The sequence below is a fragment of the Halichoerus grypus genome, chromosome 6 (genome assembly GCF_964656455.1).
Source record: "Halichoerus grypus chromosome 6, mHalGry1.hap1.1, whole genome shotgun sequence".
In the NCBI taxonomy this organism is placed as follows: domain Eukaryota; kingdom Metazoa; phylum Chordata; class Mammalia; order Carnivora; family Phocidae; genus Halichoerus; species Halichoerus grypus.
The window spans coordinates 46,131,977-46,145,657 of NC_135717.1; the positions used below are offsets into that span (position 1 = coordinate 46,131,977).

The following is a 13,681-nucleotide window of genomic DNA, read 5'->3' on the forward strand; positions in this document are numbered from 1 at the left end:
AACGTTTGTCAGAGGTGGTAATTGCTGCGGGGAGTGGGGGGTGGGAGTAAAGCGGGGCAGGTGCCCAGGAGCGGGAAGGGTTTAGGGTTTTGAACGAGGGTGGCCAGGGAGGCTACCAGAGATGCACTTTGACGGGGTGCCTCCCTCCAGCCCTCATTTCATTTCAGTTCAAGCCAGCCAGCCACTTGAGCCGTCCCCCTGTGCCTGAGGACCGAAACATAAGCGCGGGGTAAAGTTCCCCAAAGCCTTCCGGGGAGGGCGGCCCCAAACCGCCCGAAGGAGCCGGCGAGGGGGCCCGAAGCCGCCCCTGCTCGGGAGGGGGTGGCCCGCGGCCCCGCGGCGCGCCGGCAGCGCAGGGGTTAAGCGGGTTCCGCCGGGCCCGCCCCGGAGGCTGCGCCGCCCGCCTCGCCGCGGTTCCTCCCTCCGGCTGTGACGCGCCCCGCTTTGCCCAAATATGTCCCTTCCCCGCCCCCCCACCCCGCCCTCGCCCGGCGCCCGCAGGCGCCCCCGAGCCGCGGGGCTGGCACTCGGACGTCGCCCGGCCTCGGAGTCCCGGGACAGCCCCGCGGGGCGCCCCCCTCCGCGATGCCCTTCAGGAAAGGTAGGCGCCGTCCCCGCGAGCCCACCGGCCCGGCCCTGGCCGCCCCCCGCGCCCGCACTGCCCCCCGCGCCCCCCGCGCCCCCCGCGCCCGCACTGCCCTCGGGCCCCCCCGCGCGCGCCGCCCCTGCCGCCGCCGCACGTGCCCACGCCGGTGCGAGTGGCGCGACTTGGAACCAACCCCCAGGCGCGCTGCGTTCAAGTTCGCGGTTCTGCTGGAGCAGGCTCGCGCGCGCGGACCCGCGGCCTGGGGGCCCTCGGGGGTGGCAGCTTCGCTGCGTGGACTCCCGACCGCGCACTCCGGCTGGGGGGGGGCGGCGGGGGGGCACGCCGGTGTGGAAGGCAGGTCTGTGTGCGAGTCCTGCCGCCGCGCTTCTCTGCCCCCCCCCCCGACTCTTGGGAAGTCATCTGACCACCCCGGAGCCTCAGGGTCTTCTTTGGCAAAATGGACAGGAATAGGGACGACTGCATGGGGACTGGTGGGACGGTGCACGGAAAAGCAAACAGACGTGAGGTGAGGTGGGCCTGGCCTAGGAAGGTGCCCTCCAGCAAGACCTTCCCTCGCCGGGCCCCCTGCGTGGAGTGCCCCACCTGGCCCTCCTGCAGGCATTCAGGCTCCTTCACTGGGGCCTTCCGCCCTGCAGGGGGTGGTGGGTCGCACAGGGCCTGTCAGCAAGCCCAGATGCTCCTATGGCCCCCTGCCCCGAAAGGGGACCCCCCCCCCCCAGCTGTTGTATTGGGCCTCATTTTATGGGCAGAGTGATGGAGGCCCTGATGCTCCCAAGTCACTGCAGGGCTCGCTGGAATGCTAGCCCGGGACAGAGAGGAAGACTCAATTTCACTTTGCAATCAGAGCTATCTGACTCCTTCCCTGTTTGTTCAGCCTGGGAGGGGCTTGGGCTCCGGTGACCCACTGTCACTTAAAACCCAAGGCTTCTGCACCCCCACCTGGGTACGGTGGCCTGGTGAGAAGTAAGTGAGAGGAGGCCTCCACCCCTCCCGGGTGCCTGGGACTGAGCTGTGTGGCTCTCTCCCCGTTCCCTCCGTCCCTGTCCTCTTGCCCTCTCTTCCCTTCCCTCATAACTCAGATTAATAGGTTAATGCTGTGGTTGCCCGTGCTGCCCTATTGGCCTTTGTCCCTTAAACAGAGGTTGCTAAGATGCCACTTCAAGCTCCTGGTTGTGAAGGTGGATGGTTGGCACTCCTTGTTCTTTGGGGGATGGTGAGAAGTGAGGTGACCGCTTCTGAGAGCCGTCCTCAGTCAGCTGATGACGTTTAGTCCCATGGTTGCTGTCCTCAGTGTCTCCATGATTCCCGATGTAACACTGTGCCCTCGTCTGGAGGTTCCCTCAGCTCTCCTCACCTGACCGCGTTTAGCTGCAGCGGGAATAGGGGTGTATGTGCTGAGTTCACCCCTTCTTCCTGCTTGTTTCCTTGTGGTCTCTGGTGGCAAACTCCGCGAAGGCAAGGATGCCTGTCAGCTTGTCCCAGCACTTGTTGCAGGGGGTGGGGGGTGGGGGTGGGGGGAGAGGAGCAGAGGGGCTTATGCATCAAGGATGAAATAAATACCTGTGCTGCTAGATTTCACTTGATGATTGACAGATCAGGACAAAACATTTGCAAACTACTAAACGTTAAGCTTTTTTTCTTTTCCTTTTTTTTTTTTTTTAAATCTGAAGAGAACATTGTTGCACGAAGGGAAAATGCCATTCCTCCATTCTGTGGATGCCAATTCCTGAAGGTCCCAGGATGTGAGGAACAGACCTAGCTGGGTTTTCTGGAAGCTTTGGTGGTAAACCAGGGCAGAGACTCTGGAGGGCTTCGAGTCCTGGGCAGGGCTTCTCTACTTTATTGAGTTGTGATCTCCTATTTAGAAGGGAGCACGTGTGGGAATTGCAGGGAGACCCGGTTTGTTCAGTATGGTGATGGGACATCATCTGGAGCTGCCGCCGTGACGGGGCCTCAGCACTCTATCCCTGGAACTGTCCAGGTGGTGGGGACTTCAGTGCAGATACTCTTTTATGTCTTTTTGGACTTTGAGCCATCTGAATATATTTACTATACAAAAAAAGTAATTTAAAAAATAGGAAAAGACTTCCCTGCTCTTTGCCCCCCTCACCAAGATGAACAGAAACCAGATGGAGAAGGACTTCCTTCTAGCTAAGCTCTAGAAGGTTACCGCACCGCTCATTCCCTTCCCGTGCTGTTTCTGTGTCCTGACAGGTAAGACTTTGGGATCAGCTTGGTCAGAGGCCTGGCGAAAAACATGGGGCATGCTCACGTGTATGGGGCAAGCTGAGAAAAGGTTAAGAAAGGGACTATTACAAAGGTTTGGGCAGGGTGTAGGAAAGGCACAGAAGAGAGTGTGGAACCCCAGGCATTACCACCCCAGGCCTAAAGGGCCGTGGAGCCTGTGGCCTGATCGGAGCTGACCCTCCCTTAAGGATTCAGGCAGCTCGTAGCCTTCCAGAGAACAAACTGGGAGAATCAGCACCCCTGGCCCTCCCTCCCTCTGACCTCAAGGCATTGGCCCATTGGTGTCCTTGTAGGTCCACGTGCTGGCAGGTGGATCTGGTGAGACAAACAGACAACCAGCTTAGTATTTTAGGTATTGGTCCTGTGTCTTGAGTGTGGGAGGAACGCAGCTGATGTCTCCTGAATGCAGAGTTCGGAGACTGCATGCTGCATCATTCATTTAATCATTCATTCATTCGTTTGTTCATTCGTTCATTCATTCATTCTCTAGATTGAGTGCTTGCTAGGCACCAGGAACACGGACGCCGCTAGTTGAATAAGATCTGGCAGTTCCCTCCCTGTAGTTAGACCTCCATGGTCTGCCTCCCCAACATGGTCCATGGTGCTACAGTAAGTCAGGCAGAAAGCCCCGAGCATGAATGGATGAACAGACGTGACTGAGACCGGCCCGGGCAGCAGCTGACAGTGACCTTCCCCGCACTGGGCAGGTGGGGATGAAACGCGAACTCTCACTTCTTTTCTTGGTCGGTTCCAGGGTGACGGTGGCCGTGGTGTGGGAACAGGGTTGGGTCCTCTGCCACGTGGCTGGAAGAAGTAGGTCTGGAGAAGTCAGCCTTGAGGTTGGTTTGAGTCAGAGGAGGAAATGTGCTGCCGTGAGAACAAGAGGGGGGCGGGCAGGAAGAGCTTCGGCCAGACACCGGGAGGAAGGCCAGGATGGCTGGTGAAAGCTGGGATGAGCTGCGGAGGAAGGCTGGGGGAGTTCTCCCTCTGGAGGCCTTCCCAGGTAGGAGAGGTCAGCCCTTCTCCTGGGATTTGCGTGTGGCTCTGCTCAGAGGCCAGGGTCTCAACGAAATTCTCAAGGGCCCTTTCTGGTCAACAAGTCTGTAACGCTGTCTTCAGAGAGCAGGGTCCCAAGTATTCTAGCACCCTCCCCCACCTTCAGAGGGGACAGGTGGAGGTTCTGCCTGACAGAAACCAAACTAACGTTACCGAGCACCCCCCACACCCCAAGTGCCTTCTGTGTGTGCACTTACCTCCCAACTACCCTCTGATGCCCGTGGCATCGTGTCCATTGTAAAGATGAAGGACATGCGGCTCACGGGGATTATGCAGCTTGTCTAGGTTCCCTCATCAAGCTGTGCGCTCAGCAGGGCTGGGACGCAGACCCCTGCCTCGTGCCTTTCCAGCACGGCCCATGATGGGACCGGAGAGGAGGGGACCCAGGATATGACTGGCACCAGGCAGGAATCACAGAGTATGACAAGTCCGCCGTTAGGAACCAGCTACTTCTTTCACGTGGGCAATGAGCAGAGAGAGACGAAGGTGCCTGACTCGTCTGGATCTTTGAGAGATGGATGCATGCAGGTGGGCCTGCCCAGGAAAACCCCCGCCTCTGCCTCTTTTCAGGCGGCCCCAGGACACTGCTGTCATGGGTGCTGATCCCATAACCCCGGCTGGTGTCATGGAGCTGAGGGGTCAGCCAGATGACAGGCCACGGCTGCGTGCCGGGTACTGAGTTTCAGGGATGCTGAGGGAACAGAAGCGAAAGCCAAGTACCACCGTCGCAAGGGATGCAGGCCCTTCGGAACTCCTGCAATTCAGCCCCTGGGGTTGCGATTTGCTAACCAGGGTCAGCATTTTTGGACCTTAAACCCAGGACCTCTCCTTCTTTTCTCTCCACTTCCCCAGTGGCCGTGCAGAGAGCAGATCCTGAAAAGACAGTCTCCAGGAGGGGCTGGGCACCCACCCTGCACTCTGGGTGTCTGCGTCCGCAGGCTGGGTTGTGGGGCGCGTTCTCCTGCCCCGGGGCCCAGCAACTTACTGGATGAGATTAGGGCTCCTGGGCCATTTCAGAGTTCTGTCCCTGGTGTGACTGCAGCATGCTCCCTGAGGAAGGAGACCCGGGGATGGTGTGTATGAAAATGCCATGGCCCGGGAGCTCGGGGACCAGATAGTGACAGGCCCACCTGTGTCAGGCGCTGGCTGGGTTATCTCAAGCCACTTAAGAGCGTATGGCCTCAGTTTACCCATTTGGAAAAGAAGGTGTGAACTAAGATTCCCTCCAAATCTGACTCAATTTCCTCTAATCATTTGTCACATAGACACTGAGTGTCCCGAACTGCTTGGCCAAGCTGGCTGCAGGGGGCGGAAGAGATCCCCTCTGTGCCTTTGTTCCCAAACGCTGTGCCGGGCACCCTGGCCTGGTCCCCACCAGTGTCTCCAGGAGAGAGGCTACGTTTTAGGCAAGTGGCAAATGACGAGGTCATGGCCCTGTGTTCTCTGGGCTCGGTGTTCCTTCAGCTTTGACTTCGAGAATGAAATTTGTGCCAAAAGGAAGTTGGTGTCGGAGTCTAATTTCTTGAATGTGCATTAGACCCATCTGTCCTATGAAGTCAGTCTGGAAGTCCCTGTCCATCATAATCGTGGGTCTGCTGTTCCTTCAAGTAGCTCCAGGGCTAAGAACTTCTTGCTGATCTTCCCAGAGTCTAGAGTGAGCATCAGTAACAGGCCCTCCAGTGTGGAAGTTTAGGTAGGTCCGTGCCCTACACTGTGTTGACAATCAGTTTGTCAGAAGGAGAGCTTCCCTCATCCCCCGGTGTCCTTGGCCAGATGGAACAAGCAGGCATTCCAGAAGTGTGGTCCCCTGACCTGGCTTTTCTCCCTTGACGTGCAGGGTGCTGAGCTGTGCTGATGCTTTTTGAGGAAACAACTGTGTTCTTCCTTAGGGCCGAACTGCTGTGGTATTTTTACTGTCTTGCTTGATGTACTGAATCCCGGCAACAGGTTGGATTCAGGAAGCCTCCCCCTGAGGCTGCAGAAGTCACTCTCAAGGCTTGGGGACCTGGCTCAGCCCTGCCACGGGAAGACCAAAGTTTCATCAGTCAGTGGGGACAAATGGGAGCTCAGGGAGGTACCCCAAGGAAGTGTGGGCTTCGAAGCAGGAAGACAGAAAGAGAAAGATCTTGGCCAGGAGAAAGATGCATTTTGTTGCCGACAGACTATGGACAGCCTGGGGCCTCGGCACAATGCCCACATGACTCTTCGGGTGACCAGAGGCCGGCTGGGAGTTATGGGTACAGAAGCATTGTTTCCCTATGGAAAAGACCAGACCCCATGGCTCTTCTTCCTGGCCACACATTTGGATTAACCAGGGAACTTTTAAAAAAGTCTGATGCACCAGAAATTCTGATGTCATAGTTTGGGTTGATGCTTGGACAGACATTTTCCTAAAACAGTACTTCTCCCAGAATATATAGCACACTGTGATATTTTGTCGTCTGTTCCATTTCATTAAAAAGGACTCTGGTCTGCTTTCAGGAAATTGATTTCAAGGCCACTAATGGGGAGTAACCCATAGTCTTGAAAGTACCGTTCTTGCGTGACTGACAGCTCAAACTGCGGAGGCTGGGAAGCTGTAAGCCGCATTTCCCAGACTCCCTTGCAGCTAGGGCTCTGAGCGTGATTTAGGGTCTTCCGCAAGATCTGAGTGGTCATGCTCCAGGCTTCTGGCAGGTACTGCTGTGGAGGCGTCCGGCCTCTCATGGGGGCTTTCTGAACCAGGCAGCCTCAGGAGGAAGCAGTGAATCTGGATGAAGGGATGGAGGCCCCACGCACAATCAGTCATCTGCAAGGGCCACATTTCCCTGGGGACATTCACAAAATAACCATTTGGGGGAAACCCTAAGAAAGGGAGGGTTATAGGCTCAGTAGCTGAGGACGTTTAGTAGAAAAGGCAAGAAACACAGCTGGATGCCAGCCGGCTGCCCCTGCCTGCTGGTACCTCTCCTAGCCGGTGGTGTTACTTCAGTCACTTCCGTACGCCCTTCAGTCATTTGGCAAACGTCTGTTCAGCACCCAGTGGACCAGGTGTAGGTGAAGAGCTGAGGGTACCTATGGTGGTCACCATAGGCAAAACTGCCTGCCTCTGTGGGACTTGCATTCCAACGGGGGTAGACAGACAGTAAACAGATAAGTGAGTAAATACAGAGTGTGCCCAGTGGGCTGAGTGCTCTGGAGAAAAATGAAGCAGGAAAGAGGAGGAGGAGGGAGATGGGGGCAAGCGGCTGTTAACTAGGATGGTCACCACAGGGTGACATTTGGGTAGAGACTGAAGGGAGTGAGGAGTGGACCGTGCGCTATGTTAGGAGAGTGTTCTAGCAGGGGGAAGTGTAGGTGCAAAGGTCCTGTGGCCACAGTGGGCTGAGTGTTGGAGAAACATATGGAAGCCAGTGAGGCTGGAGCCGAGTGAGTGTAGGACACCATTCAGAAGGGTAGCAGGGCAGATCCTGTAAATCAAGGCTACTCTGAGGTCTTGGCCTCTTCCTTGGGGTGGGATAGGAAGCCCTTGGAGGGTTTAAGGAGAGGTGTGGCATGAATTAACTTTGTATGATGAGCCATACATGCAGCACGTGGCTGCCTTCCTGAGACTGGACTGTGGGGTCACAAGGGTGAATCAGGGAGACCAGGTGGGAGTCTGTTGGGTGAGTGGTGATGTTGGGTGAGGTCAGGGTGGGGAGGGGCAGGCGGGTGTAAGTGGTTAGATCCTGAATATATTTAGGAGACACAGACCACAGGTTTGTGGGGGATTGGGTGGAGGGGAGGAGAAAGAGTGAGTCACGGAGGACTCCTACGCCCGCTCTAGGTGACCGGGAGAGGTGCCGAGAACACTGGTTGTTTTCCTAAGGACTGTGTGGCCAGCAGGGGTGGGGGCTCGGCTGGGCTCCATGGAGTAACTGTGTTGAGTAGTGGATCTCCCCAGGCAGTGGTTTCAGTTTGTATCCATGGTTCTAGAGGCTGGGGACTCAGCAAGGAACCTTCTAGAAAGATCTATTATGCTCTGGGCCGACTGCAGGACAGATACTTTAAGAACAAACTGGCTTTCAGAATCAGGGTTGATTATTATTGCCACACATAAGGGATTCCTCACGTTTTGATGTGTTTTACCTGTGGATGCTGAGCATGGATACGGTCCAAGCTGGTAGAAAGGCATGTGGTGGGTTTTTCTTGTTGCCAGGGTTTCTGTGTCAGGGGTACCCAATTGCCGGTTAATTTCTGTCCCTTCTTCGGTTTCCTTAGCCTGTGAAGGGCTCCATTGTAGGGCAGGGGAAAACTCCACTCCAGAAAGGCTTCCTGAACAAACAGCCCAGCCACCAGCTGGCTAACTTAGCTTCTGGGCCGGGCCACCAACTCAGCCTGGTTTGCCCCAGATTTCCCATGTTCAGCATGGAAAATCGTGAGAACCAGCAACCCCCTCGGTCCCAGGACGGTTGATCACCCCACCTACCTCCAGCCAACCCTGTGCCACAGGCTCGCTGGCCTCATTCAGAGAAATAGGTTTTAAAACCTCATTAATGTTTGAATAACAAAAGGGAAGAATCCAAGCAGATGTTATGGTCCTGGGCCATAGACTTGAAACTACGGGAGATCCATTTCAAAGCAGTTCTGCCAACAGACGTATAAGAAAATCAAAACAAGAATTTTGTCATCGACTTGCCGCCTCATAATAGCGGGAAAGCAGTCTGAGTCTGCAGATTGGCCGGTTTCTGTGTGAAAAACCTAAAACCTGAATGTCACACTTTTATAATAAAAAAGCGAGTCAGTCAGCATTCACTTGACCATGAATCGTGTTTGCTGAACATGAATGGAGAACAGCAACATGGAACCTACTTCAAGCCAAAACCATGTTTTGTGCAAATCCTGGATTGTATCAGAGCTTTTCACTTGAAGTCATTTGAATGAAGCAAAAGGTCATGTTGTCACTGCGGCTTTATAGGACATTTAACCTTATAAAACTTCAAAAAAATTCATTTTGGAGTGCCTCCCAATAGGTAATAAGTGGCATGACAATAAAATCATAATCCACGCGACAGAAGAACCAACTGTCCCGGGAGGTGAGACAGTCCTTTTTTGTCTGTGGCTATGTTCCTTTCTCTGCCTTCTGTTAGAAGAACCAGGGTTGGTGTTTTTGTTTTTCTCATATTTTTTAAAAATTTAAAGGCAATTAATTAACATATATTATTAGTTTCAGAGGTGGAGGTCTGTGATTCATCAGTCTTATATAATACCCAGTGCTCATTACAACACATACCCTCCCCAGTGTCTGTCGTCTAGTTACCCCATCCCCCAACCCCCCTTCCTCTCCAGCAACCCTCAGTTTGTTTCCTATGATTAAGAGTCTCTTATGGCTTGTCTCCCTCTCTGGTTTTGTCTTGTTTTATTTTTTCCTCTTTTCCCCTATGACCCTCTGCCTTGTTTCTTAAATCCCACATATCAGTGAGGTCATATAATAGTCTTTCTCTGATTGACTTATTTTCCTTAGCATAATACCTTCTAGTTCCATCCACGTCATTGCAAGTGGCAAGATTTCATTTTTTTGATGGCTGCGTAATATTCCATTGTATATATATATACCACATCTTCTCTATCCATTCATCTGTCGATGGACATCTTGGCTCTTTCCACAGTTTGGCTATTGTGGACATTGCTGCCATAAACATTGGGGTCCACGTACCCCTTCGGATCCCTACATTTGTATCTTTGGGGTAAATACCCAGTAGTGCAATTGCTGGGTCATAGGGTAGCTCTATTTTCAATTTTTTGAGGAACCTCCATACGGTTCTCCAGAGTGGCTGCACCAGCTTGCATCCCCACCAACAGTGTAGGAGGGTTCCCCTTTCTCCGCATCCCCGCCAATATCTGTTGTTTCCTGACTTATTAATTTTAGCCATTCTGACTGGTGTGAGGTGGTATCGCATTGTGGTTTTGATTTGGATTTCCTGGATGCCGAGCGATGTTGAACACTTTTTTTATGCATCTATTTGGATGTTTTCTTTGCAGAAAATTGTCTGTTCATGTCTTATGCCCATTTGTTAGGAAGAACCAAATGACTGGCAACACCTTTTTAAAAAATCAGGTAGTGTGGAACGTAAGATAAGGAAATAAAGACATTGAATCTCTTCAGGGACCAGCGAAGTGCAGATGGAGACCACAGTGGGAGACACAATTTTACCCCTACTTGGTTGGCAGAAGGGAAGAAATCTGCCGGTGTAAGGTGTTGGAGAGAGTGGGGGTCAGAAGCGTTTCTGATACATCGTCAGGGGTGTGTAAATTTTGCAAGTGTCCAGGAAACAGTTTGGAATTATCTTGGAAAGGTGGGATTCACATCCCCTGTAACCAGGTGTGTCCTTCCTGGGCATGTCCCTGACAGGAACTTGTGCACAGGCGACGTTCGCCGCCAGAGGAATGGCTCGCAACAGCCGACTGCGCACGCGCGGGAGGGAGGGCGCGCGGTCTTGCGCTGCGGTGCCGCGTGGTGTTTGCCGGCCGGCGGTCTCCATGCGCCCTGCACGGAGAGACAGCGGAATTCGATGTTGTCACGGCCGTTTAAAAAGATGGCAAGACATGAGATGCAGCACAGTACTTTATTTTTTTATTTTTTAAAGATTTTATTTATTTATTTGAGACAGAATGAGAGAGAGAGAGAGAGCACATGAGAGGGGGGAGGGTCAGAGGGAGAAGCAGACTCCCCGCCGAGCAGGGAGCCCGATGCGGGACTCGATCCAGGGACTCCAGGATCATGATCCCAGCCGAAGGCAGTCACTTAACCAACTGAGCCACCCAGGCGCCCCAGCAGCACAGTACTTTTTAAATAAAGTTAAAACGCCTAAAACGAAACAATATGCTTTTAAGCAATACGTACATAACAAACCAGTATTTCTTTTATGAAGTTCAGGGTAATGGTTGCTTCTGTTTGGAGGGAGGCAGGAGCAGGGACGGGGAGCATATATATAGATGTAACATAGCGTAAGAAGCTCGGATGTCAATGGGCTGATGGATTTCTGCTTGTCTGTTACATCGCTTCAACAGATGGTGTAAAACAGGACCACATTCAGGGATCAACGATGGGTGTAAGAGATGGACCGGGGATTATGATGAACCCAAATCTCTGTGCCTGGGGCCCAGAGAGCAAGGAAGAAGAGAAGGAATTGCTCCTCCTACGTGTTAAGGAGATCAGCAGTTCCCAAAGCTGTGTTTTCATCGTTCGTAAAATAGTTGTAAGGCAATTCGAATGCCCTTGCCCACGGTAGTGAGCGGCTTCTGAATGAAATGCTGTGAGAAGAGTATGGGAAATCTCCGTTGTCAAAGTAGAACATAAAATTGTATTTTTATTTTTATTTTTTATTTTTTTTTTTTTTTTTAAAGATTTTATTTATTTATTTGAGAGAGCGAGAATGAGAGAGAGAGAGAGCATATGAGAGGGAGGAGGGTCAGAGGGAGAAGCAGACTCCCTGCCGAGCAGGGAGCCCGATGCGGGACTCGATCCCGGGACTCCAGGATCATGACCTGAGCCGAAGGCAGTCGCTTAACCAACTGAGCCACCCAGGCGCCCAATAAAATTGTATTTTTAAATTTTAATTGCTCGTTTCTATAATTACCAATGACATTTAAGTTTTAACAGAGAAATGAAATTATTTAGAGTCCATGTCAAGTAGTAGGTACTTTTAAATATTAGGTCCTTAAAGGTAGGGACCCAGATTGGATAGATAAGAGACAGACAGACGGACATTGACTGTAAATGCTGGAGTGGAGCCTGGGCATTAGCGTGGCAATTGGCCAAATGCATTTGGTGTCTGTATTGTATTCAAGTTCATTTGATGGTTGTATTGTAGTTGCACGGTAGGAAAGCATCTTTGCTTTTAGGTAATACACATCGAAGTATTAAGAAATGGGGCAAGTTTTATCTTCATGGTTCAGAAAAAAAATAGTATGAATTTTTAAAAACTTAATTTATGTACTATCTTGTATATGTAAAATATATATTTAAAAAACGTAATAACATACCGAGAGAATGATAAAGCAGATGTGGCAAACTGTTAGTGTGAATTGGTGAGTCTGGGTGAGGGATACACGGGAAATGCTTTGTGCCACTTGAAGTTTTTCTGCAAGGTTGAAATTATGTCAAAAGGAGAAGTTAAATCAGAATGAGAGATGCTTGGTCACCTCTCCACCCTCATTGCCTAATCCTGTCCCCTGGTTCCTTTTGCCCCATCCTTCCGTCCTTCAAGGTGCCAGGTCATGGCTTGGGGCCATGTTCACTCTGCCTGGAATATTCCTCCCTCAGAGCTTTGCACGGCTGCTTCCTGCAAAGCATTAGCTGATTCTCACTTCCTCACAGAAGCCTTCCCTGACCACCCAGCTAAGAGCCCTCACCCTGTCCCATCCCTCTCTCCTCAGCTTTCCTCACCCCACGGCTTCTGAGGGTACAGGCAAGAGCACTTTTTATAGATTCATAGACTTATGACCCAGCACTTCTGCTCCTAGGTGTCTACCCAAGAGAAACGAAAATATGTCCACACAAAAAGATACACATGGATTTTCAGAACAGCGTTACTCATAATACCCCTAAAGTAGAAACCACCCAATGGCCATCAACTGATCGATAAATAAAATATGGTATATCCATACAATGAAATATTGTTCAGTAAATAAAAAGGAATCCTATATCTACAAAGCAGACGAGTCTTGAAAGACATGCTCAGTGAAAAAGCTATTCACAGAAGATGGTATGATTTCGTTTATATTTAATGTCCAAAAAAAGCAAATCTGTAGAAATAAGAAAGTAAATTTGTGGTTGCCTACAGGTTGAGGAGGAGGGATGTGGAGGTGTGACAGCTAAAGAGTTCTTTTGGGGTAATAGAAAGGTTCTAAAATTGGGATGTTTACACGACTCTGTGAATATATAAAAAACATTAGATTGCGCAGTTTTAAATGGGTTGACATATCTCAATAAAGCAGTTCCAGAAAACAAACAAAAGGAATTCATCATCCTCCACGGCAGCTGGTTGCTCAGCCTTCGAGAAGCAAGGCTTTTGTCCCCATTTTCTGGAGAAGCAGAAAGATAGAAAGATTTTACAAACTTTGTCAAGGTGGATGGATGACCAGGAGGAAGGGCTGAGGCTGGGACCTAGGTTGCAGGCTCCCTCAACTTCTGCCTGGTGCATTGGGGTCCTTGTCCTTCTTCCGGGGGGGGGCCCAACTTTGGGGGCAGTGGTGACCATGGTTCCCTACCTGAGAGCTGCCCCAAAGCATCACAGAGACCTTAGACAATATTAGAGATGTGCTGGGCAGAGACCTGTTTTCTGGTCCCGTGACGCCTCTCCTTGTCATGTGGCTGTGAACTGGTCACCTCACCTCTCTGGACCTTCATTCTCCCATCTATAAAATCAAAGAATTAACTGGAGTATCTCTTCCAGCTCTTGCATTCTATGATTCTAGAGATTCTCTTTCATCTGTTGTACCATAATTATTGTTTTTAAAAATATACATTTGATTTTTAGCCCCCAAATGGGTGTAGTCATGATTCTTAAGTTAATTTGTGATACATCTAAGTGTTTTTAGTTATCTCAATGGGTCTTAAAAAGCCAAGTTGAATTAATAGCCCTTCTTCATCCCCTCCACAAAACGTGGGTAAGCCTGAGCTCTGGACGAGCCTATGTTGCCAACTTGGGCAAATCATGGCAAGCCAATCTCCTACCATAACATGGCGTATCTCTGCCATGCTCTGGGGTCACTAAATCTTTTGTCCTTAGTGAGTCCAGAAAAGTGGTT

At 51.4% G+C, this 13,681-nt stretch overlaps 1 protein-coding gene across 1 annotated transcript in view; it reads left to right on the forward strand.

Annotated features, from left to right (window-relative positions):
• The first annotated feature begins 478 nt into the window (after window positions 1-478).
• Window positions 479-13,681, forward strand: part of PFKFB3 (6-phosphofructo-2-kinase/fructose-2,6-biphosphatase 3) — a 77,898-nt gene continuing 64,695 nt past the window's right edge. The window contains exon 1 of the mRNA XM_078075115.1: window positions 479-601. Within this exon, the coding sequence (XP_077931241.1) occupies window positions 586-601 (16 nt within the window). The 5' untranslated portion in view covers window positions 479-585. The remainder of the gene's footprint in view (window positions 602-13,681) is intronic.